This window comes from Phacochoerus africanus, chromosome 10 (assembly GCF_016906955.1).
Source record: "Phacochoerus africanus isolate WHEZ1 chromosome 10, ROS_Pafr_v1, whole genome shotgun sequence".
In the NCBI taxonomy this organism is placed as follows: Eukaryota; Metazoa; Chordata; class Mammalia; order Artiodactyla; family Suidae; genus Phacochoerus; species Phacochoerus africanus.
The window spans coordinates 130939297-130961372 of NC_062553.1; the positions used below are offsets into that span (position 1 = coordinate 130939297).

The 22076-nt window shown below is 47.4% G+C and overlaps 1 protein-coding gene across 1 annotated transcript in view; it reads left to right on the forward strand.

The window, feature by feature from the left end:
• The window catches only part of LOC125137308 (broad substrate specificity ATP-binding cassette transporter ABCG2-like), a 61052-nt gene that overhangs the window by 27694 nt on the left and 11282 nt on the right, over window positions 1–22076 (forward strand). Inside the window, 8 exon segments of the mRNA XM_047797954.1 lie at window positions 1582–1641; window positions 2564–2678; window positions 3498–3650; window positions 6830–6987; window positions 12949–13100; window positions 16057–16161; window positions 17503–17622; window positions 17625–17752. Coding sequence (XP_047653910.1) covers window positions 1582–1641; window positions 2564–2678; window positions 3498–3650; window positions 6830–6987; window positions 12949–13100; window positions 16057–16161; window positions 17503–17622; window positions 17625–17752 — 991 coding nt within the window.

Here is a 22076-nt window from a genome sequence, read left to right on the forward strand (position 1 = left end):
CAACCATTCTACGCTCAGATCAAAGTATTTGCCGTCTTCTTGAGTCTCAGCACAGTCAACTCTGCCTTAAATTTTTTTCTTTTTAGGGCCGCACCCACAGCATATGGAGGTTCGTAGGCTAGAGGTCAAATTGCAGCTGCAGCTGCTGGCCTACACCAGAGCCACAGCAACGCGGGATCTGAGCCGTGTCTGTGACCTACACTGCAGCTCACAGCAATGCCAGATCCTGAACCCACAGAGTGAGGCCAGGAATGGAACCTGCATCCTCACGGATACTAGTCAGATTCGTTTCCACTGAGCCACAACGGGAACTCCCCTTTCTGTCTGGATGTTCACTGCCCTCAATTGTCTGCTTAGTCTATATATCCTTCAAGCCTGTCTCCAATAGAAAGTGGCATCCACTACTTCTAAACCGAGAATGTCCCAGTCCATTTTTTTCTGATACTTTACAAGGAAGAAGACAAGATTATCCTGAGGGTATATGTTTTACTTTTCTAATTTGATTAAGAATTTGATGTGGGTGAAGAATTGGGGATACAAAGAAAATTGTATCGCCTCAAGGTGCTTTTTTTCCAGCCATTGGGTTTCTTCTTTTTTTTTTTTATGTTGTCTATTTAGGGCTGTACCGGCGACGTATGGATGTTCCCAGGCTAGGGGTCGAATCAGAGCTATCGATGCTGGCCTGTGCCACAGCCCCAGCAACCCAGGATCCTTAACTCACTGAGCAGAGCCAGGGATCAAACCCACATCCTCATGGGCACTCGTTGGCTTCCTTACTGCTGAGCCCCGACTGGAACGCCCGGCCACTGAATTTCTGTTTCAGATATATTGTTTCTTGTGTGACTGGATTTGAGCAGTGGGAATGCTGCTTAGGTAGCACATCAGGTGGCGTGAAGCTAATTCTCATCAGGCATCACCCAGGACTGTTCTGCACTTTACACTGCGAGGGAGGAGTGAGGGGAGCAAAGGGCTTCGCCAGCGTCTGCGACCTCAAGGAACCTTGAAAGTTCTTGTGTCCTTTTCCAAAACAATTTAAATGTTGTAGAAGAGAAGCGAAAGAGGAGTTCCCGTGGGGGTGCAGTGGTTAACGAATCCGACTAGGAACCATGAGATTGTGGGTTTGATCTCTGGCCTTGCTCAGTGGGTTAAGGATCCGGCGTTGCCATGAGCTATGGTGTAGGTCGTAGATGCGGCTCCGATCCCGTGTTGCTGTGGCTCTGGCACAGGCCAGTGACTACAGCTCCGATTCGACCCCTAGCCTGGGAACCTCCACATGCCGCAGGAGTGGCCCTAGAAAAGGCAAAAAGACAAAAAGACCAAAAAAAAAAAAAGAAGTGAAAGGAATTAAGACCCAAGGCGTTTTTCTTCTAAGTCCTCAGTAGTGATTGACATTTTTTGTGTGCTAGATTTCTGTTAACCAACAATTGAGTATCTTTTTCCTTTGAGAGTTGATTGGTGCCTTTTTTTCTCCCCCTTGTCGGCAGTTTCATCGGTTTTCATTGAGTGTGTTAAAGGCCCACCCTAAATAATAGAATTGCTTTTAAAGTGGGTCAGTAACTTGGTGTGTTTTTGCATTTGCAGTGGGATCATGAAACCTGGCCTCAATGCCATTCTGGGACCCACCGGTGGAGGCAAATCTTCGTGAGTATAGCAGTATAAGTAAGCTTTCTCTCTGTAGTTTTAATGTGTGGCTTTTCAAAATGGAGTTAGAGTTGGCATGCAATCTTACATTAGTTGCAGGTGTGCCACACAGTGATTCGACATTGGCAGCCATGGTGAAATGATCGCCGTGGTCCGTCTAGCCCTCTGTACCGATACAGAGTTACTGGAGTATCACTGCCCGTGCTCCTCACGCCGTGTCTCGCATCCCCGTGGCTCACTGACTGTATAACTGGAGCTCTGTAGCTCTTGGTCTCCTTCCTGTTCCCCACCCCGAGTTTCCGTGTGCCTTTAAAGATCAGCTTTATGTGAGCAGGTGCTCGTTGCGCTTTGCCTGGGCGTCTGGTCCAGGTCTAGGTGCGGTGGGGAGCGTGCAGTTGTGCTGGGTTGTGGTTCTGTCCTGAGGATGGGGACGTCTTTCTAGGTCAGCCTTCCTAACAGGACGTGATCAGGCGATTGGCATGCAGCTGTCAGCCATGGTTTGTGCTGTGGACAGGGAAGGGAAGGGGTACAATGGAGAGTGGGGAGGCGGAGCCCGAGGCGAAAGGGAGGGCTTGCGTCTTAGACCGAGGGGCACAGGGCCTGCCTCGGGACCTCAGTACCGGATATCGCACAGCCTGGAGGCATGTTGGGTGCTCTGTCCGGATCAGCCCGCAGCGCTTTGCCTGCGTTCACGTTTTTGGGCTTTACTGTAGCATGTAGTTAAAAAAAAGAAAAGAAAAGAGAAGAAAGAAAAAAGAGGTGAGCCTTGAAAGAGCTGTATATCTTTATGTATACATAAAACAATATGAGTCTTGAAAAGTTAATATTCTAACTTGAGCAGAATTTGGATTCAGGTGAGCTGAGAGCGAAAACCCAGGTTGGGTGGAAAAAAACCCGGAACAACGCATTTTTTTTTAAACAGGTTGTTAGATGTCTTAGCTGCAAGGAAAGATCCGCATGGATTATCTGGAGATGTTTTGATCAATGGAGCACCTCGACCTGCCAATTTTAAATGTAACTCAGGTTACGTGGTACAGGTAAGCATTTGTGGATTTACATTATGGATTTCTCTGTTTCTGTACTGGGCGAGTGCCTTGGCTCACAAGGGAGTGTGTTTCTAATTGACTGTGGGACATCCTCATAGAAACAATTTTTCTTTATGTCAGCCTTTCATAATGCCCCATAAGATTCAGCACAGTATTCAGTGAAAAGAATCTGGAATATGACTCCTGTAAGGGCAATGATATCAATTCTTGTTGTCATATCATTTCTAAAGGACATGACTGTTTTCTGTTTTTCTTCACTTCACTTCTCTCCATCCTCGAGCTTAGAACTGTGTTTGGCAGACCTTTGTGTTAAACAGTCTGGAAAGGTAGCGATGGGAATCCCCTGTGTTCTCTCTGGGCGAGCAGATTGGGAATGAGAAGGATTTCATCAGGCTTTGCAGCAGTCTGCATCCTGGAGTTACTGTGAATTGTCTAATTGCAAGCTCGTTATTAGCTAGAACTTGGGTATTTTCTTTCTTTTTTTTTTTTTTTTGGTCTTTTTAGGGCCGCACCCATGGCACATGGAAGCTGTCAGGCTAGGGGTCCAATCGGAGCTACAGTTGCCAGCCTCCACCACAGCCGCAGCAAAGCCATGTCCGAGCTGTGTCTGTAACCTAGACCACAACTCACGGTAACGTTGGATCGTGAACCCACTGAGCGAGGCCAGGGATTGATCCTGCGTCCTCATGGATACCCGTCCGGTTCGTGAACCACTGAGCCGGGCCGGGAACTCGGGGTATGTTGTTGTTATGAATAAGGTACATGCACTACAGAGCATGTAGTCTTGTGAAAATGCCGTTTTGCTTTAAGGATGACGTCGTGATGGGAACGCTGACAGTGAGAGAAAACTTACAGTTCTCGGCAGCTCTTCGGCTTCCGACCACCATGACAAATCATGAAAAAAATGAGCGGATTAACATGGTCATTCAAGAGTTGGGTCTGGATAAAGTGGCCGATTCCAAGGTAATGTAGAGCAACGGAGAGTGTCATAGCTGGCCAAATGGGCCCTGTGTGGATAGTGGAACTTCTTCAGCGGTTTTCTGGAACATGCGTGGTCCCGAGTGGCTGCTCTCTGGAACCGTGAGAAAAGCGATGGGTTATCTAGCCTGAAGATGGAAGTGAACCAGTTTAAAAAACTAGGAATGATTGAACCCTGGGAATGCAGTGTGGCCGTGTGCTCTAGCGTGTGAGTGTTCTTTGGCAAAGCATCCGTGGTCCTTCCACGTGGTGAAGCTCTGGCTTCTCGCCCACGCCGACTGTTTGTCGTGCCTCGTGTCGTGTCGTCACCCCTCCTGTCGTGTCGTCACACTAACCTTCCTTCTTCCTGTTTTCTTTTCCCCTTTTAGCTGTGCTTCTCTTCCTCCAGGGGACTTTGGTCCATCACTTTTGAGAGGTGTACGTCTGGCATTCACAAATGGTGAACATCCGGGGGCTCCTGCTCTGTATGCTTCATATGATACTTTCTGACATTCTTTAATGTAATGTATGTTTTGCCCTGTTTTGTTTGGAAGAATAACTCTGAGATGCGAGTGTTTTCCACTTATTTTCATCTTATGAGTGATTAGGTTTCCTTTGCCTTGGCTCGGTTTATTTGATGTTGTTTTTCCAGTAGGCATTTAAGAAAACGTTCTCTACTGACAGAGGGTCATTGTCCTAAGATCCTTGGGTGGATTTCCGGGGAAAATAAGCTAAAGGGCATTATTGAATTAGAATGTCTTTCTCTAATTAGTTGAAATGATACATTAATTTTTTTTCTGCTTTTTTTTTTTTTTAGGGCCGCAGTTGCAACATGTGGAGGTTCCCAGGCTAGGGTCTAATTGGAGCTGTAGCTGCCAGCCAACACCACAGCCACAGCAACGCCAGATCCAAGTCTCGGCTATGACCTACACCACAGCTCAAGGCAGTGCCAGATCCTTAACCCGTTGAGTAAGGCCAGGGATTGAACCAGCAACCTCATGTCTCCCAGTCAGATTCATTTCTGCTGTTTCACAACAGGAACTCCAAAATTTTTTAGCTTTCTTTTTTTCTTTTTAGGGCTGCACCTCTGGCATATGGGAGTTCCCAGGCTAGGGGTTGAATCGGAGCTGCAGCCTCAGGCCTACACCACAGCCACAGCAATGCCATTTCTGAGCCTCATCTGTGACCTATGCCGAAGCTTATGGCAGCACTGGATCCTTAACCCATTAAGTGAAGCCAAGGATCGAACCCACATCCTCATGGATACGAGTCGGGTTCTTAACCCACTGAGCCACAACAGGAACTGCAAAATCTTTAAACTTTTAACTAAAATTTAAGCGAAACAATTAGAATGGTCTGATTACTTGTTACTGAGTCCAAACCTGTAAGGCTCTCTGCATGACAGGACAGTAAATTGAGAGATGTGTCGTTGGGGTCGGGGAGAGTGACTTTATTTGGAAAGCCAGCAAATGGAGAAGATGGTGGACTCTTGTCCCAAAGCACCAACTCACCCAAGTAAGAACTCAGGCTTCTTTTATACTAAAAGAGGAGTCGAGGTGTGGTTGGTTGTTGCAGCCCTCTTGGTGCCAGAATCCTTTGTTCTTGCAGCCGTCCCTGTGGCTCTGGTCGCCGTGTTCCTATAATCCTCCAGCCAGCCAAAGGCTATTCTCTGTCCCACAGCTTTTTCCTCCGTATGAGTGACAATGGTATACCTTTAAAGGTCGAGGTCTAGAGAATGGGCTGCCCTGTATATTTCAGGCCTTAGGCAACAGCCTTTCACCAACAGTGCAGAGCCAGCATGACTAAGCACAGGCAGTGGCGCCCAAAGATGAGAGCTCTAGGAACAGACTCCGTCTGGAGACAGATTTGGTCTTTGTTTACATAGTGATGACGTGACCATCAGGTAATTGATGTAATGGTACGATTACTAATAACGTTTAGTAATTATAACGACTAGATTTCCCAGGTGTTCATCTTACCTCGTAATCGCCTCAGCTTATTTTTTCGGAAGCATTTTAAGGAAACTTAGGCGTATCATGTTATGTCGCTCTTGATCCTACTTCTGCATCTTCAAGAAAAGAACTTTGCCTGCATTTCCGCAGCACCATTATCAACTAACCAAATTAACGGTGTCTTGCTATCAGCTATGCCCAGGTCCTATCTATTTGCATTTCCCCAGCTGTGACCCAAGCGTCCCTGCCAGCTCAGGTGTTATAACACCCAGTAAAGGGCAGGGGTGGCACTTGCTCATGGCTCTTTGCAGACTCTTAATGTAGGACTTGTTTCCTAGGGAATTCCCTGGTGGCTCAGCGGGTTAAGGATCCAGTGTTGTCACTGCTGTGGCTTGGGTTGCTGCTGTGGTGTGGGTTCAGTCTCTGGCCTGAGGACTTCTGCACGCTGTGGGTGTGGCCAAAAAGAAGAAGAAAAGGAGAATTCTTACCTCCCCCTAAGCCTTTCTGGTCCCCCACCACACAGTGACATGACTCGTTGGAAACACCCAGCCAGTTGCCCCGTAGAAACTCTGCCTCCTGAATTTGTCAGAAGGAGTGAGTGAGGAATTCTGCAGTGAGTTAGGGTATGGGGGGGTTCAATGAGGGAAGCTTTGGTGGTTTAAGAGGTGCCAGTGTGATGTTGTGCCAAGTGAACGTTCTTGGCGTCAGTGGCATAGTGGTTAGCATAGCTGCCTTCGAAAGTGAACTTTCTCAGCTGCCAAGCCACAGTTCGGACTTTTTTTTGCGGTGGGGGGGGGGGGGGGCGGGCAGTGGGAGGGTGATGGGGAGGGTATGAGAACCTAACAAATTATAATAAATGCTTTCAGCTTTCGTCTCCTCTCCCCATCTCCCTTTTTAGTCTTGATTTCACCATGTCAGAACCATATCTATTAGTGCTCTAGCTTAACTGTCTTTAAACTAAATATTTGATGGGATAAGAAACATACGGAGCTGTTCAAAGCGTGGGTTTCCTATCGGGATTAACCACTTCCCAGCTCTGAGCTGAGGCTCGGTGTATTCTTCAAATTAAAGAGCAACCTTAGCTCTTCTCCCACATAGTCATTTATTTGCTGTTGAGACTCAGCGAGGCTGATGAGAGAAAGTGCCCTTGCTAGGGTTGGCACGTGTCAGGAGCTGCACGAGCAGTAGGGGCTCTGGTTGTTACTGTTCATAACGATAATATTTGTGCTTTAGGTTGGAACCCAGTTTATCCGTGGTGTGTCTGGAGGAGAAAGAAAACGGACTAGTATTGCAATGGAGCTTATTACTGACCCATCCATCTTGTTCCTGGACGAGCCCACGACTGGCTTAGACTCCAGCACAGCAAATGCTGTCCTTTTGCTCCTGAAGAGGTAAAGGCTCTGCGACTGTGATTCTTTCACGCATCCAGTATCTGTGCACCTGCTCTGTACGAGGTGTTATTCTTAGTGCAGGGGATCTAGTAGTAAGCACGACAGACACAAATTTCTCCTTCGTTGTTGGAGGGAAACAGTCAACTAACAAGTAGAAGTGGCTCATGAAAAATGAAACACACTGGGTGGCTTAAAACAGAAATGTGGCTTTTCACATTCCTGGAGGTTAGAAGTCCAGGATCAGGAAATCGGCAGGGCTGGTTCTTCTGAGTCCTTTCTCCTTGGCTTGTGGGTGCCTGTCTTCTCTCTGTGTCCTCGCTTCATTTTCCCTTGGTGTGTCTGTGTCCTGTTCTCCTCTTTTTTTGTTGTTTGTTTTTTTTTTTGTTTTTAAGGGCTGCACCCGTGGCATATGGAGGTTTCTAGGCTAGGGGTCCAGTCAGAGCTACAGCTGCTGGCCGACGCCACAGCCACAGCACATCAAATCAGAGACACATCTTCAGCCTACACCACAGCTCATGAATATGCCAGATTCTTTTTTTTTTTTTCATCTTTTTGCATTTTTTCTTGAGCCCCTCCCGCGGTTGGTTCCCAGGCTAGGGGTCTAATCAGACTGTAGCCACCGGCCTACGCCAGAGGCACAGCAACGCGGGATCCAAGCCGCATCTGCGACCCACACCACAGCTCTCGGAAACACCAGATCCTTAACCCAGGAAGCAAGGCCAGGGATCAAAGCCACAACCTCATGGTTCCTAATCAGATCCACTTCCGCTGAGCCACGGCGGGAACTCCCCGAGTTCTCCTCTTCTTATGAGGACAGTGATCCTTATTGGATGGTGGCACCCACATGGCCTTATGTAACCATAATTACCTGTTGAAAGACCCAATCTCCAAAATCAAGTATAATAAAAAAAGAAAAAGAAAAAAAAGACCTAATAGCCAAATGCAGTGTATTCTCAGGTGCTGGGAGGTAGGACTTCAACTTGAATTCGGGGGCACGCAGTTCAGTTGCGTCCATAGTAGAATAGTGCCTGAGGTGGCACTAAGAGTGGCAGGTTCTGTCGACCGTGGGCCGCTGTAAGAACTACGGCTTTGATGGTCTCTGGGGGACATGGAAAGAGTTGAGAGCCTTTTAGAACAAAGGACTGGCAGCTGTCTAGAGGAAAGGCTGTGTGATCGGGCGAGGGTGAGTGGCAGGGATGCGGTGAGGAGGCGATGTCTGAATTGGCTCCGTTGAGCTGTGAGGCCGTCGGCTCCGACTGGGGTGGTGGTGTGAGGTGGGTGGATTCTCTCCGTTTCGTAGGTAGAAGCAACAGGATTAGCTCCGGAGTGGGATGCAGGGTGTGACGACACCCGAAAAACCCATGCCTAAGATTTGGGGCCTGAGAAAGGGAAGAGTGGAATCAAGAGGGCCATTTACTTTTATGAGGAAAGAGGATGGTGGGCGAAACGTGGTTATAGGAGAAAGCACAAGAGCTAAGTTGTGGACATCTTTTTATTTATTTATTTATTTATTTATTAAAAACCCTTTTTTTTGTGTGTGTGTTTTTGCCTTTTCTGGGGCCACTTTTTAAAAAATTTCAACGGTTTTGACAAAACAGTTAAAGGAATGCCCAGGAGTCCCACGTCCCCCTACCTTGACTCCCCAGCTGCTGCCTTTTGACTCTCTTTGCCCCCCGCCCTCCCGCACATCGTCTTTTTCTGACACCGTGTACCGTCATCCCTGGGTGCCCTGGCCGCTGTTCCCACGTTACCACCTCACGTGCCTGGCAGCCAGGGAGTCGGCGTTGGGGCCGTTGCTACCATCCGGTCCGTAAACTCCGTCAGACCTCACCACCTGCCCCAGAAAGTGCCTTTTTTTCCTTTTGGCTCAGGATTCTCTCCAGAAACACTCTATCTTTTCTCATCCTGAGCAGGTCTGTACCCTTTCCCCACCTGTCACGTCCTCACACACAGTGGACAGCACATTTCCTAGGGAGGCCCTTAAGCCGGGCCCGTCCAGTGCTTCCTCACGTGCAGACGCAGGCCATGGACTCTTGGCAGGGACACCGCAGAAGTGGGGCTGTGTTCTCAGTGCGAGACACGAGGGGCTGCCTGATTCGGGCGTCTCCCGTCGTGGCGGATGGGAACCTTCATCAGCGGTCCTGTTGGTGTGTGGTGCCTTTGTCTGCGGTGACATAAGTGTTGTCCCCTTTGTCGTTGGTCAGTGGTTTGTCAGGGAAGATGATCAGACCTCCTGTTCCCTGTCAAGTCTCCATGCACCAGTGGTGGCCGGTACTCACAGCTCCGGCCACTGTCAGCTGCTCGTGTGTTGCTTGCCAAGGGGTGATTGTCTCTTGACGTCATTCTTTCTACCCGTATTAGGGGAAAGGAGTTCTCCTCCTTCTCTGTTCATTTGTATTTGTTCGTATTTTTCTTTTATTCCAAGGGTTATAATTTGGGTTGTTGTTATTTATTTTTATGACTAAATTCACCCCGATCTGGCCAGAGCACAGAGCACGTGTGTCCCTTTGGTCTGCTTTTGTGTCCTTTTGACGTGCTTGGAATTATTCCTCAGGCATGTCTTTACTTTATGGTGAGCAAGATGATTCAGACTCATTTTGTGCTTTTCCTGTGTCAGATGTTCTCCTCAGAGCCCCCTGGTTCCTTCTGGTGTAGTTAGGATTTAGAAACCAAAATCTGGTTACTCAAGTGTGCTCACTGCTACAGGAGTGTCAGTGCTTCTAGAGCCGCTCAGCAGACAGAGCTAAGAAGTACATGTGTATGTGACCATAAATAACAGAAATACATATCTATATTTTATTTGGAAATATGTGTTTGCTATAAATATATATTTTGTGTGTGTGTGTATATATAGCATATGACTAGAATGATACAAGTAAATGGATTTGTAACTATTGCTGTGTTAGTACATATATTACAAAAACATGGGGAGTTTCCGTGAGTGGTTAGCAAATCTGACGAGGAACCATGAGATTTCGGGTTCGATCCCTGGCCTCGCTCAGTGGGTTAAGGATCCGGTGTTTCTTTGAGCTGTAGTGTAGTTTGCAGATGAGGCTCAGATCCCGTGTTTCTGTGGCTCTGGCATAGGCCAGTGGCTACAGCTCTGATTCTACCCTTAACCTGGGAACCTCCATATGCCGTGGGAGTGGCCCAAGAAATGGCAAAAAGACAAAAAATAAATAAATAAATAAAAATCATGAGCTCGTGACGTCATACTATTTCCAATTCTGATCTAATACTTGAGATTTTTTTAGTCTTCATCCTTTCCATGTTTTTCTTTTCTTTTCTTTTCTTTTTTCCCTTTTTTGGGCCACATCCACAGCATATGGACGTTCCCAGGCTAGGGGTCGAATTGTAGCTGCAGCTGCTAGCCACCATGACAGCGCCAGCAATTCCAGATCAGAGCTATGTCTGCGACCTACACCACAGCTCATCGCAGTGCTGAATACTTAACCCACTGGTCAGGGCAAGGGATTGAATCTGCATCCTCAGGTTCGTTACCGCTGAGCCTTGATAGGCACTCCCTGCAAGTTTTTAAATTTTCAGATAGTGAGAAACTTGGCTCCCATTATCGCAATATGTTTACTTACTTGCTGAGTCAAATAACATGATCCTTCAGTGTAATCAATCTCTAGTCACTCTGGCCATTCCCTCTGCCTACCACCTCTGGGGTAACCCCCTGTTTCCATTTCTTAAAAGCTGCCACATGGAGTTCCTGCTGTGACACTGTGGGTTAAGAATCTTGACTGCAGTGGCTCGGGTTGCTGTGGAGGCAGGGGTTTGATCCTTTGTAGGTTAAGGGATCTGGCATTGCTGCAGCTGTGGCTCAGATTCAATCCCTGACCAGGGAACTTCATATGTCAGGGCTGCGACCATAAGAAAAAAAAAAAAAAAAAAGCTGCCAGACAAACCATGTGGCACCCCGGCCTTATCATTACCGTGCATCCCCTGATGCCCTGCCCTCACAAGCAAGTCTGTTTGCTCAGATAAGAAGAAACGGGAAGATGCTTGAGATGTCAGTTGTACACGTGTATAAGTGAAGATGTCAAGTAATCAGTCTGGGGTTCAGTTTCAGTTAGAGAATACATCCATCATATATTTTGGGTTTTTTTTGGCATTTTAGGGCTGCACCTGTGGCATATGGAGGTTCGCAGGCTAGGGGTTGAATCAGAGCTACAGCTTCTGGCCTTTGTCAGGGCCACAGCAACGCAAGATCCGAGCCGAGTCTGCCACCTACAGCACAGCTCACGGCAACGCTGGATACTTAACCCACTGAGCGAGGCCAGGGATTGAACCTGCGTCCTCCAGGATGCTAGTCATATTCCTTTTTGCTAAGCCACGACGGGAAGTCTGATGGGGCTGTTTTTTGATGCAGTCCCTCAGTGCCTGCCTCTATATGTCACCTCAGCTCTGCAGTGACACTGAAATACCTGTGGTTTCGGGAGCCGAGCTTGGGTCGCACGGTTTTTGCCATCTTCCCCCGCCTCCACTGCCCTTTCTCTTCCTGGCTGAGTCCTGTTGGCCTCTTACTACGCTGCTTATATCATCTTCAGACTGGGTTATAAGGTCCTGTTTGGCTTGCACATTCTGTTCCACATTGCTACTTCTGTTCCACGTTGTTTGGAAATGATTGATCGACTGGCCTGTCATCTTGGAGACAGAACAAATGTGTACCCAGGGTCATGATACAGTAAGTGATTAGAAAATGCTTAAGTGATTCTTCTCATAAACTGTTTTCATAAATAACAGCTTTTGAACGGTGAGTTTCGGCCTTTGTTTCTTCTCCCCATTAAGTAGTAACTCCTGTGTGAAGGTAATTTTGGCCATGGAAATAGCCCAGGGATCCAATCCCAGCCCTGCCCCTTCTAATTCTGATACTTTGGGCCACTGCTTCATTATCTAAGCCTTACGTGTTATATAAAAGTAATAATAATTGGCCCTGCCTTATAACAATATGGTGAAAATTTATTTCACGATAAATTTTCTATAAAGTATTTAGCAAAGATATAGTGAGTACCAAGTAATGTTCACTATATTATTAGGGCAGAAGAATGAAAAATAGTTCCTAAAGATCCAGAAGAGTTAAGTAAATGATCAGTGGGGATGGGACATATGACTCGTATTTTCAATTTAATCCGTAGTAAGTTTTCAAACTTGAGTGTACTTGCAAATGACCTGGGTGCTTGTTAAAGATATAGGGATTCCCTCGACCCAATAGGTATGAGAAAACTGTCCAGGGAGCTGCACTTTTTTTTTCTTTTTGGGGCCGCACCCGCAGCATATGGAGGTTCCCAGGCTAGGGGTCTATTCAAAGCTATAGCTGCCAGCCTACACCGCAGCCACAGCAACGCCAGATCCTTAACCCACTGAGCGAGGCCAGGGATCAAATGTGCAACCTCATGGGTCCTAGTCGGATTCTTTTCCTTTGTGCCACGACGGGAACTCCTGCATTATAAGAAAATTATAATTATGTTTTTCTTGGGTTGTGCCTGCAGCACATGGCGGTTCCCAGGCTAGGGGTCTAATGGGAGCCACAGCTACCAGCCTACACCCCAGCCACAGCAACACCGGACCCGAGCTGTAACTGTAATCTACACCACAGCTTATGCCAGATTCTTGACCCACCGAGCAAGGCCAGGGATTGAACCTGCATCCTCATGGGTACTAGTCGGGTTCATTCCTGCTGTGCCACAACGGGAACTCCAGATCTGCATGTCCGATGAATATTCTGGCTGATTGTAGACTGCCCATAGAACTCACTTTAGAAACCCTAGCTTTTCATGAGAGCATTGATTTTAAGGTTCCCTAACTATCAGAGAGATCACATGAGATGAGAAGTGTGGGAAAAGCAAAGCGATTTTTTCTCACTCGATGCTCTACAGGCAGGGCCACTAAGTGTGTTGCCGAGAAATGCAAGCTTCAGCGGTTTAATGCCTTGTCGTCTTCTTACGTTTGACGTAGGATGTCTAAACAAGGACGGACCATCATCTTCTCCATTCACCAGCCTCGTTACTCCATCTTTAAGTTGTTTGATAGCCTCACCTTGTTGGCCTCAGGAAGACTCATGTTCCATGGACCTGCTCGGGAGGCCTTGGGATACTTTGCCTCCATCGGTACGGTTGACTTTTTCGTGCGGTAGCAGCCTTCTTTCGTAGGCTCCTGAGAGAGAACAAGGGGTCGACGGAGGTGCTGTTTATCTTTGAAGTGATGGGCTTGGTTCCACCACTTCAGCATGTCTTTGGCTGGTTTGGTGCTAGGGTCGTTCTTCACCTTGCCCTGCCAGCTTGGTATTTTGGTCTCTTTTTCTGCGTGTGTGTGTGTGTGTGTGTGTGTGTGTGTGTGTTTCTTCTGGGTCTGTATCCGTTGTCCCTGCTGCTGGTTCTGGTGACCTTTCTGGAACAGTTCAGTGCATATATTAGCCTCAGAGCCAGTTATCTGTCAGTTGAATATTTTGAGAAAGGCCTAATGTTCCCAAGTTCTCTGTCTTCTTGACCACACCCATCAGGCTTTATCATGTTCTTCCCTTACATGGGATGTTGATCCACCTTGGTTGGGGGTTCAAGAAGATGCTGCTTGATTTTCCAGTAAAATTAGATTGCAGACATAGGATGTGTGTGATTTACCTGTCAACATAGTGGCTAGTCCTAAGTCTGACTTCAATGGGCCAACATTTCTGTCAGTTCCGGACTGCCTGGTTCTATGGATTATTTTATTATTAGTACTGGTATTATTTTTTGCCCTTTTTTTTTGTCTTTTTGCCTTTTCTTGAACCGCTCCCGCAGCATATGGAGGTTCCCTCGCTAGGGGTCGAATCAGAGCTGTAGCCGCCGGCCTACACCACAGCCACAGCAACACAGGATCCGAGTCGTGTCTGCGACCCACACCGCAGCTCATGGCAGCGCCGGATCCTTAACCCACTGAGCAAGGCCAAGGATCGAACCCGTAACCTCATGGTTCTTAGTTGGATTCCATAACCACTGTGCCTCGACGGGAACTCCCTACTTATTGCTTTTTTAACTCGAAACTGCCGCATTTGGAAGTTCCCAGGCAAGGTTTTAAATTGGAGCTGTGGCAGCGGGCCTACACCACAGCTCATGGCAATTTGGATCCTGAGCAAGGCCAGGGATTGAACTCACATCCTCATGGATACTAGTTGGATTTGTTTCTGCTGAGCCCCGATGGGAACTTCTGCCTGATTCTATTTAAACGGCAATGGGAGTTCCCATTGTGGTGCCGCAGAAACAAACCCAACTAGTATCCATGAGGATGTGAGTTTGATCCAGACCTCGCTCGGTGGGTCGGGGGATCCAGTGTTGCCGTGATCTGTGGTCACAGACTCGGCTCGGATCTGATGTTGCTGTGTTTGGGGTGAAGGCCTGCAGCTGTAGCTGCACTTTGACCCCTAGCCTGGGAACTTCCACATGCTGCAGGTGCAGCCCTAAAAAGCGAAACAAAAACAAAAACAAAACAACAACAGCAAAAGGAAATACAAAACTTTCTTTAGACTTGTGCCTTATCTTAAAACAATTGCTTTCTCCCCCATCATTTAAGATGAAACTTCTTCATTTACGAAGTACACGTGAGTCTAGGGAGTTCAGGGGAGGTCAGACGTCAGGCCAAGCTGATCGTGTTGTCGCTGAGTCCCAGCTCATACTCCTGGCCGTACGCCAGGCCAGTAAACTGAGAGCTGAGTTGGCGAGGCAAGGAAGAGTGGCTTTGTTCGGAAAGCCAGCAGAAGGAGAGGATGGTGCACCGGCTGTCCCGAGCAACCACCTTCCCCAGCTTGGGATTCAAGCTTCTCTGATTTTAGCAGGAGAGGGGTTAGTTAACTGTTGCCGACGTCTTGGTTTTGGAATCCTCTGTTCTTACAGCTGTCCACTAGGTCAGGGCACGATGTTCCCGTAAACCTGGGACAAGAGGAATTTATTCTCGGTTCTGCAACCTTGTATCGCAAACGGTACACCTTTAAAGGTCAGAGCCCTGAGAACGGCTGTCCTGTGTATTGCAGGCTAGAGGCAACATTCCTAACTGGTAGCAGATGCAGCAGAACAGAAAGGGTAAACAGAAGGAGCCGATCCAACAGGGAGTCAGATTTGTCCTTCCCTGTGACCTCGCCGCAGCAAGTCCAGTAAGCATTCAGCTGTGCTGTGCTGGGCCAGCCCCGTCCTCCTGAGAAGGCTGTTCTGGTGATGTGTTCACTGTGTTGGAATTAGGGCAGCATAACAGCAGATGATCATTTGGGACCTGAATTTCGTAGGGGCAGAAGCAGTCATTCTAAAGTGGGTATTGGCATTCTGGCAGTCCCCAGGTGAACTTGGAGAGCAGAACTAGCCCAGGCCTCCCCTGAACACAGTCCTGCTGTGCCTTAGCCGGATCTGCTTGATCGCCTTGCTTTAAGGAGCAGTAGTCTTGCTATAGTTTTTTTTTTTTTTTTCCCCAACGAACTTTTTTTTTTTCTTTTTGGTCTTCTGTCCTATTTAGAGCTGCACCCACGGCATGTGGAGGTTCCCAGGCTAGGGGTCTAATCGGAGCTGTTGCTGCCACGGCCACAGCAACGTGGGATCCAAGGCGAGTCTGCGACCTTCAGCACAGCTCATGGCAACGCCGGATCCTTAACCGTCTGAACCAGGGCAGGGATCCAGCGGGCAACCTCATGGTCCTAGTCCGATTTGTTTCCGCTGTACCGCGATGGGAACTCCTCAACTTGCTTTTTTCCTTGGACCTGTCTTTCGATTTTGGAGACGTTCTTTCTGATAAGCACCAGAGCGTACTGACAGCTGTTTCAGGGTCTCACGGATTATGATGCGTGAGGACCAAGCACCAGAGGAAGACTTTCTGAGAGTCCGAGGTTGGCTCAGCGTCTGTTGTTTTGCCAGGGCAGAGCAGTGTGGAAATATTTGATGACGGACTATATCAAAGGACAAAGTAAATTAGTGAGGGGAGACGAGGGCCGGAAGGTGAGGGGGAAACTGTTGGATGCCGTCTCTCCCGGGCACACCTCCCTCACCTCCGGACTCTGTACTGCCCAAGACTGTCAAGTGTGTGTAGCTGCCTTCCTTTCTTTTGTAGGTTACAGCTGTGAGCCCTACAACAACCCCGCAGACTTCTTCCTGGACGTCATTAACGGCGACTCCTCCGCTGTGGTGTTAAACAGAGCGGACAGAGACGATGGAGGTGAGCCCGTTGGGTGAATCGCAGCGTATTGCCCGGTTGCTTTGGCTGAAGTTTAGCAACGTGGTAGCTCCTGCCGACGAGGCTGCGTGAATTTGTGTTAGTGCCGGCCGTCCTCTGGCCCCACGTGTCCTCCTGTATTCAGCCTCTACTGCAAAAATACCGTGGACTGGCTGGTTTCAGCAGCAAGCATTTCTTACAGTTCTGTAGGCTGGAGGTCTAAGATCAAGGATCAAGGTCCAGCAGATTCTGTGTCTTTTGGGGACCTGCTTGTGAGTCATCGATGGGCAGCCGTCTCTTTGCCTCCTCCCGTGGGGGCGCGGGGAGGGCGCTCTCTGGTTCCGCTTTCGTAAGGGCACTAACCCAGCTCATGAGGGCTCCCCCCTCGTGACCTGATCATCCCTCCAAGGCCTGGCCTTGCTTTCAGATACGGTCCCAGTGGGGAGTGGGTTTGAGCATGTGCATTTTGGAGGCACACCAACATTCAGTCTCATGGCATCAGGCACCACAGAACTTGTCATCCCCGGGAGAGCCGTGTTTTTCATTTAACTGGTCAGTGAGCATTTGTGTGACAGTGTCAGTTCCAAAGTTCCAAGGGGAGTTGCCATTTTTAAAAACGTCCCTCATTTACCCAGAGGCCCCACGTATCCTCAGGGGATTGGTCCTAGGACCCTCCTTGCAGATAGAAACTTCAAGGATGCCCAAGTCCCTTCCAGTAGGGCCTTGGTATCCATGGGTTCCATGTCCGCAGATACAGAGGGCCACCTGTATAATGGTCTGAAATGAGCAAGTTGGCAGTCGAGCATTTGCGTGCTGGAAAAGCAAAGACCAGATTTTTTTGGAGTCGTCTTGGTTTTACTTATGAGTTATAACTGCATATGATGAGAAGTGTATTTGAAAAGAACTAGGGTCTGGAGTTCCCACTGTGGATCTGGCTCGTGTCTGTGGAGGCACCGGTTCAATCCCCAGCCTGGTGCAGTGGGTTAAGGATCTGGTGTTGCTGCAACTGCCATCGGTGGTCAGAGCTCCGGCTGAGATTCAGTCTCTGGCCCAGGACTTCCATACATGCTGTGGGGGCCACGGGCCAAAAACAAGAATCAGGGTTCAAATGGTGTAGTTAGGCAAAGGTCACTGGGTTTACTGTATGTGCAAGCTTATGCAAGTAAGCCAATGTATTTTTCTGATTTGTAAAGCAGTGAGCACAGCTCTCCTAATAGTTTATGCTCAAGCCCTAGAATGATGGTGCTAGGGAGGAATCTAAGAAGAGGGTTACAGAAAAATGGACAAAATCAGTCGTTATGTTGTGAATGACGTTTCCCTTCTTCATCCACTTCTGTTCCGCAGCCCAAGAGCCCGAAGAGCCTGCCGAGAAAGATACTCCCCTCATAGGAAAACTTGCTGCGTCTTATACCAACTCCTCCTTCTTCAAGGACACGAAAGTTGAGTTAGATCAGTTCTCAGGGGGTCGGAAAAGAAGAAGAGTTCGGTGTACAAGGAGATCACCTACACCACCTCCTTCTGTCATCAGCTCCGATGGATTTCCAGGCGTTCATTCAAAAACTTACTGGGTAATCCCCAGGCGTCCGTAGCCCAGGTACCCGGCGGGGTCTTCCGGTTATGCTGTGACCTGTGCATGTGGGACCCAGGTTCCGATGCCATCTATCTTAGGAGGGCGGTTACCTCCCACCCACGCTCCTTCGTTATGCCCATTCCACTGGGGATGTAGAAACAAGGGGAACCCACCTAGTTTTCACTTGCAGAGAACTTTTTTCTGAGTGGGTTTTTCATCTTAGGAGAAGAGAACTCAAGTCTGAGTTCTCATTCAGAGTTGTTGTTGATTTAGACATGGTGTAATAGATAGTTTTTTAGAAAAAAGTTTTTTTCAAAAATGTTGACGCATTTAGTTACTGTTCAGCCACATTGTGGGTTTTCTACACACGTTCATTTCCCGATGCGTTCACCAAGTTGTCCTCGATCTTATGCCGCATTTTGGAGCTTGTGTACAGCAGTGAATGAGTGGGAGGAAGCAAGATCCCTGTTCTTGTGGAGTGTGGTTCCTTATGAGGAGAGACGGATGACAGATTCCCACAGGCATAAAATTCAGGGCAAGTCAGATGGTCAAGGGGCTAGGAAGAGAGTATAACCCGCAAGGTGGAGAAAGGAAGAGAGAAAGGAAGGAAGAGGGAGAGCGAGAGAAGGGAAAGGGATTGGTTTGCGTCTTGCAGCAAAGCGTTCAGCTCGGGGTCCACCGGGCGCTCCCGAAGGCAGGAGAGGCAGCCACCGTCTGCAGGAAAAGCCTGCCTGGGCATGCTGTTCCTTAGAAAAGTGGACCTTTCTCAGGGAGGGGCTCTAATCGTGGGAGAGCACTAGACCCCTGGCACGGTGTAGAGTTAGCACAACGGTGATAAGCAGACTTGAGTTCTCTTCTCCTAAGATGAAAAATGCTGTCCTTTGTCTTTTTGGTAGATTCTGTTCATAGTTGTTGGTGATGACTCTTTTATGATTTTCCCATTTTTCTCAAGCCCTCGGCCATTCAGAACCCTTGTACTCCCACGTCATTGGACCATCCTTTCCAAAAAAAAAAAAAAATCGGCGTAGCCAGTTATTTTGGGGGTGGTTTTAATTTGTTGGGTTTTTTGTTTGTTTTGCTTTTTAGGGCTGCACCCACGCGGCATATGGAGGTTCCTGGGCTAGGGGTCGAATCAGAGCCGTAGCCACTGGCCTACGTCACAGCCACAGCCACGCCAGATCTGAGCCGAATCTGCAGCCTACACCAGAGTTCATGGCCTCACCAGCAGCACCAGATCCTTAACCCACTGGGCGAGGCCAGGGACTCAAACACATCCTCATGGATCCTAGTTGGGTTCCTTCACCAATGAGCCACAAAGGGCACCCCTGATCTTCTTAGCATTGAATTTCTGCCCAGTACTAAAAGATGGCATGGTGTTGGCTCTAAGGAAATATTACTGACTTCTTGCACACTGCTGTCGTTTTCCCATCTCAGTGCTGCTGCCTTTTAAGTCTTAATGCCAAGAGACCTACCTTGAGGAGGAGTCCGCAACAGCGGTCAGCAGAGTGGACTCCTGCCTTAAGCTGGCATTCCAGTACTGACACATCTGAAGAGGTGTCCCCCACAGGCAGATGCTCAGGGAGATACAAGGTTTAATCAGCTAAGGCAGGAGAGGGCAGACCTCTTTTCCAAAGGGTCAGAGAGTAAATACTTGAGGCTTTGCATGTCATGTGGTCTTTGATTCAAGTAGTCGCTTCTGCAGTTGTGGCAAGAAAGCTGTAAATAATTGATTAAAAAATGAGCATAGCTGTGTTCCGATGAAACTTTATTCATGGATGCTGCAATATGAGTTTCATGTGGCAAGCAATTACTCTTCTCTCTTTTTCCCAACCATTAGAAGAATACTTAAAAATTGTTTTTACCTCATGTACTGACAGAAATCGGCCTGGGGGCCATAGCTTACTGGCTTCAGGTTTCGGGTCTTTTAATGTTTTTAATTTTGTGAGTGTGCCTTTTACTTCTTTGAGTGTTGGAATGTGGAGCTATTAAAATCTTTTAAGGCTTCGTGTTGATAAATCTTGCGTAGGTCATCTTACACCAGATGGGAAACACTGTCATATCTCTTGGGGATTCATTGTTCCCATTAGCATAGTTCACCATTTGACCATGGATTCATTTTTTCAAAGGCAGTCATAACCATCCCTCAGAATTCATCTTGAGAAATGTTTTTTGTTTGTTTATTTGTTTGCTTTTATGGCTGCCCCTGCGGCATCTGGAGCTTCTTGGGCTAGGTGTCTATTTGGAGCTGCAGCTGCCGGCCTACATCACAGCCACAGCAACGCTGGATCCTTAATCCACTGAGCGAGGCCAGGGATTGAACCCGCAACCTCATGGTTCTTAGTGGGATTCGTTTCAGCTGCAGCATGACGGGAGCTCCGAGAAATGTTGATAAAGACATTAGAACAAAGATGGAATTACATATTTGGGAAATTTCTTTTTGTCCCCTCTATTCAGAGAAGCCAGCTGTGCAGAACTCACAGAAGAGTCTTCTTGCTCCATTGAGCAATCTTTAGTTTCCCCGTTTATTTTCTTTTCCTCAGTACAAGAAGATGCACCTTATAAAAACAACAAAATTATGAGATTAATCATTTTGTCATAATGTTTGAAAACTTTGGAAATATTTTTCGAACTTTGAAACCTTTAGGAAACTTCCTAAGGTAAAACTGACAGTCTTTTAATGTAAGTTATTAAGTTTGAACACAAAAGAAACAAAGCTTATGGAGTGGCCAATGTTCATGTCTGAACATTCAGAGTTATGCGGTGTGAAAGTATAGGCTTGTATAGGTGAGCTTGCCCACATGCTGATGGGGTCGTTTTTATTTATTTGGAAGCTTGATCTGTTGACATGAAGTATATAGTATATGTGGAAGGTAATTAAAACATGCCAGGGTGAAAACTCTTTATTCCAAATTTCTGACTGTCTTTTTAGCAAGGCAATTTTTAAGGACATCTCAAATCATATTCTTTTTTCTTTTTGTTTTTTCTAGGGCCTCACTCACGCGGCATATGGAGGTTCCCAGGCTAGGGATCAAATCAGAGCTACAGCTCCGACCTACACCATAGCTCATGGCAACGCCGGATCCTTAACCCACTGAGCAAGGCCAGGGATCAAACGTGCAACTCATGGTTCCTAGTTGGATTCATTGACCACTGAGCCACATGGGAACTCCTCAAATCACATTATTTATAGACGCTGGTCTTCACAAATAGTCTTGGCAGATCAGGATCCTGTTTTCCAATTTTGTTGGCTTCCAGCCAAAATGTCTTGACAACTTACTTCAAACCTTGATGCCACTGCACTATGCAGTACTGACTTTTTAAAAAATTTATTTATTTTTCACATTGAAGGTTCCAGGGAACCTTGGTGGAATAGTTTATTTTCTTTAGATTATCATTTCTTCTATTTTTAATACATTTAATAAGATTTAATTAAAAAGTACAATAAGTAGAAGTTCCCGTTGTGGCTCAGGGGAAACAAATCTGACTAGGAACCATGAGGTTGCAGGGTCAATCCCTTGGGTTAAGGATCCGGCATTGCTGTGAGCTGTAGTGTAGGCCAGCAGCTGTAGTTCCGATTCACCCCGTAGCCTGGGAACTTCCATATGCGGTTGGGGAGGCCCTAAAAGGAAAAAGAAAAATAAAAGTACAATAAGTAGAATTTTCTTCAATCAATTATAGCATAACCCTTAACACTCTGCATAACCCTTAGCATTTTGCCCCTGGAAGTGAAGTGTCCTTAAGGAACATTTTATCAAACTTAAAAATGACAGTGATGTTTATCCAGGCTCTTAGGCGTCGTCAAACAGACTGAGTGAGTAAAGGTAGGTAGGAGTGGCTAGGAATTGGCCCCTCAGTGCTGCTGTGGCTGGTAGGCTTTCTGGGCTGAGGTTGCCCAAGAAGCAGTGGCAGGAAGGTGAGTAAGGGAAGCCGCTGAGTGCCCTTAGAGACAGCTCTGTGAATGCTTTGGTGACAGTGCACTTTTCCAGAGCAGACATGAACTCTCCCCAGGTCAGATGGGCGTATCCCAGCTTACCCTGCTTCCTTATTGTGCACAATTTCATTGTCGGAATTTTTATGTGTGTTTTTAAGATTTTTATTTAATTTTCATGTTAAGAGTAAAGATATCTTGTTTTTATGGAGTCTCTTGAACTGTCAGACTCTGCATGTTCACTAGGACAAAGGTTGAGAGTTCAGGCCAGAACTCTTACCGCTTGGATTTTATTTTACCCCTAAACCACCTTGCTAGGTACTTGCATTGTTCTGCATGTTACACGGCATTCCCAGGCCCAGTAGCCTGAACTGGACCGTGAACTGGCAGTGCCTGGAAAACCTGGGCGGAATCTTTAGC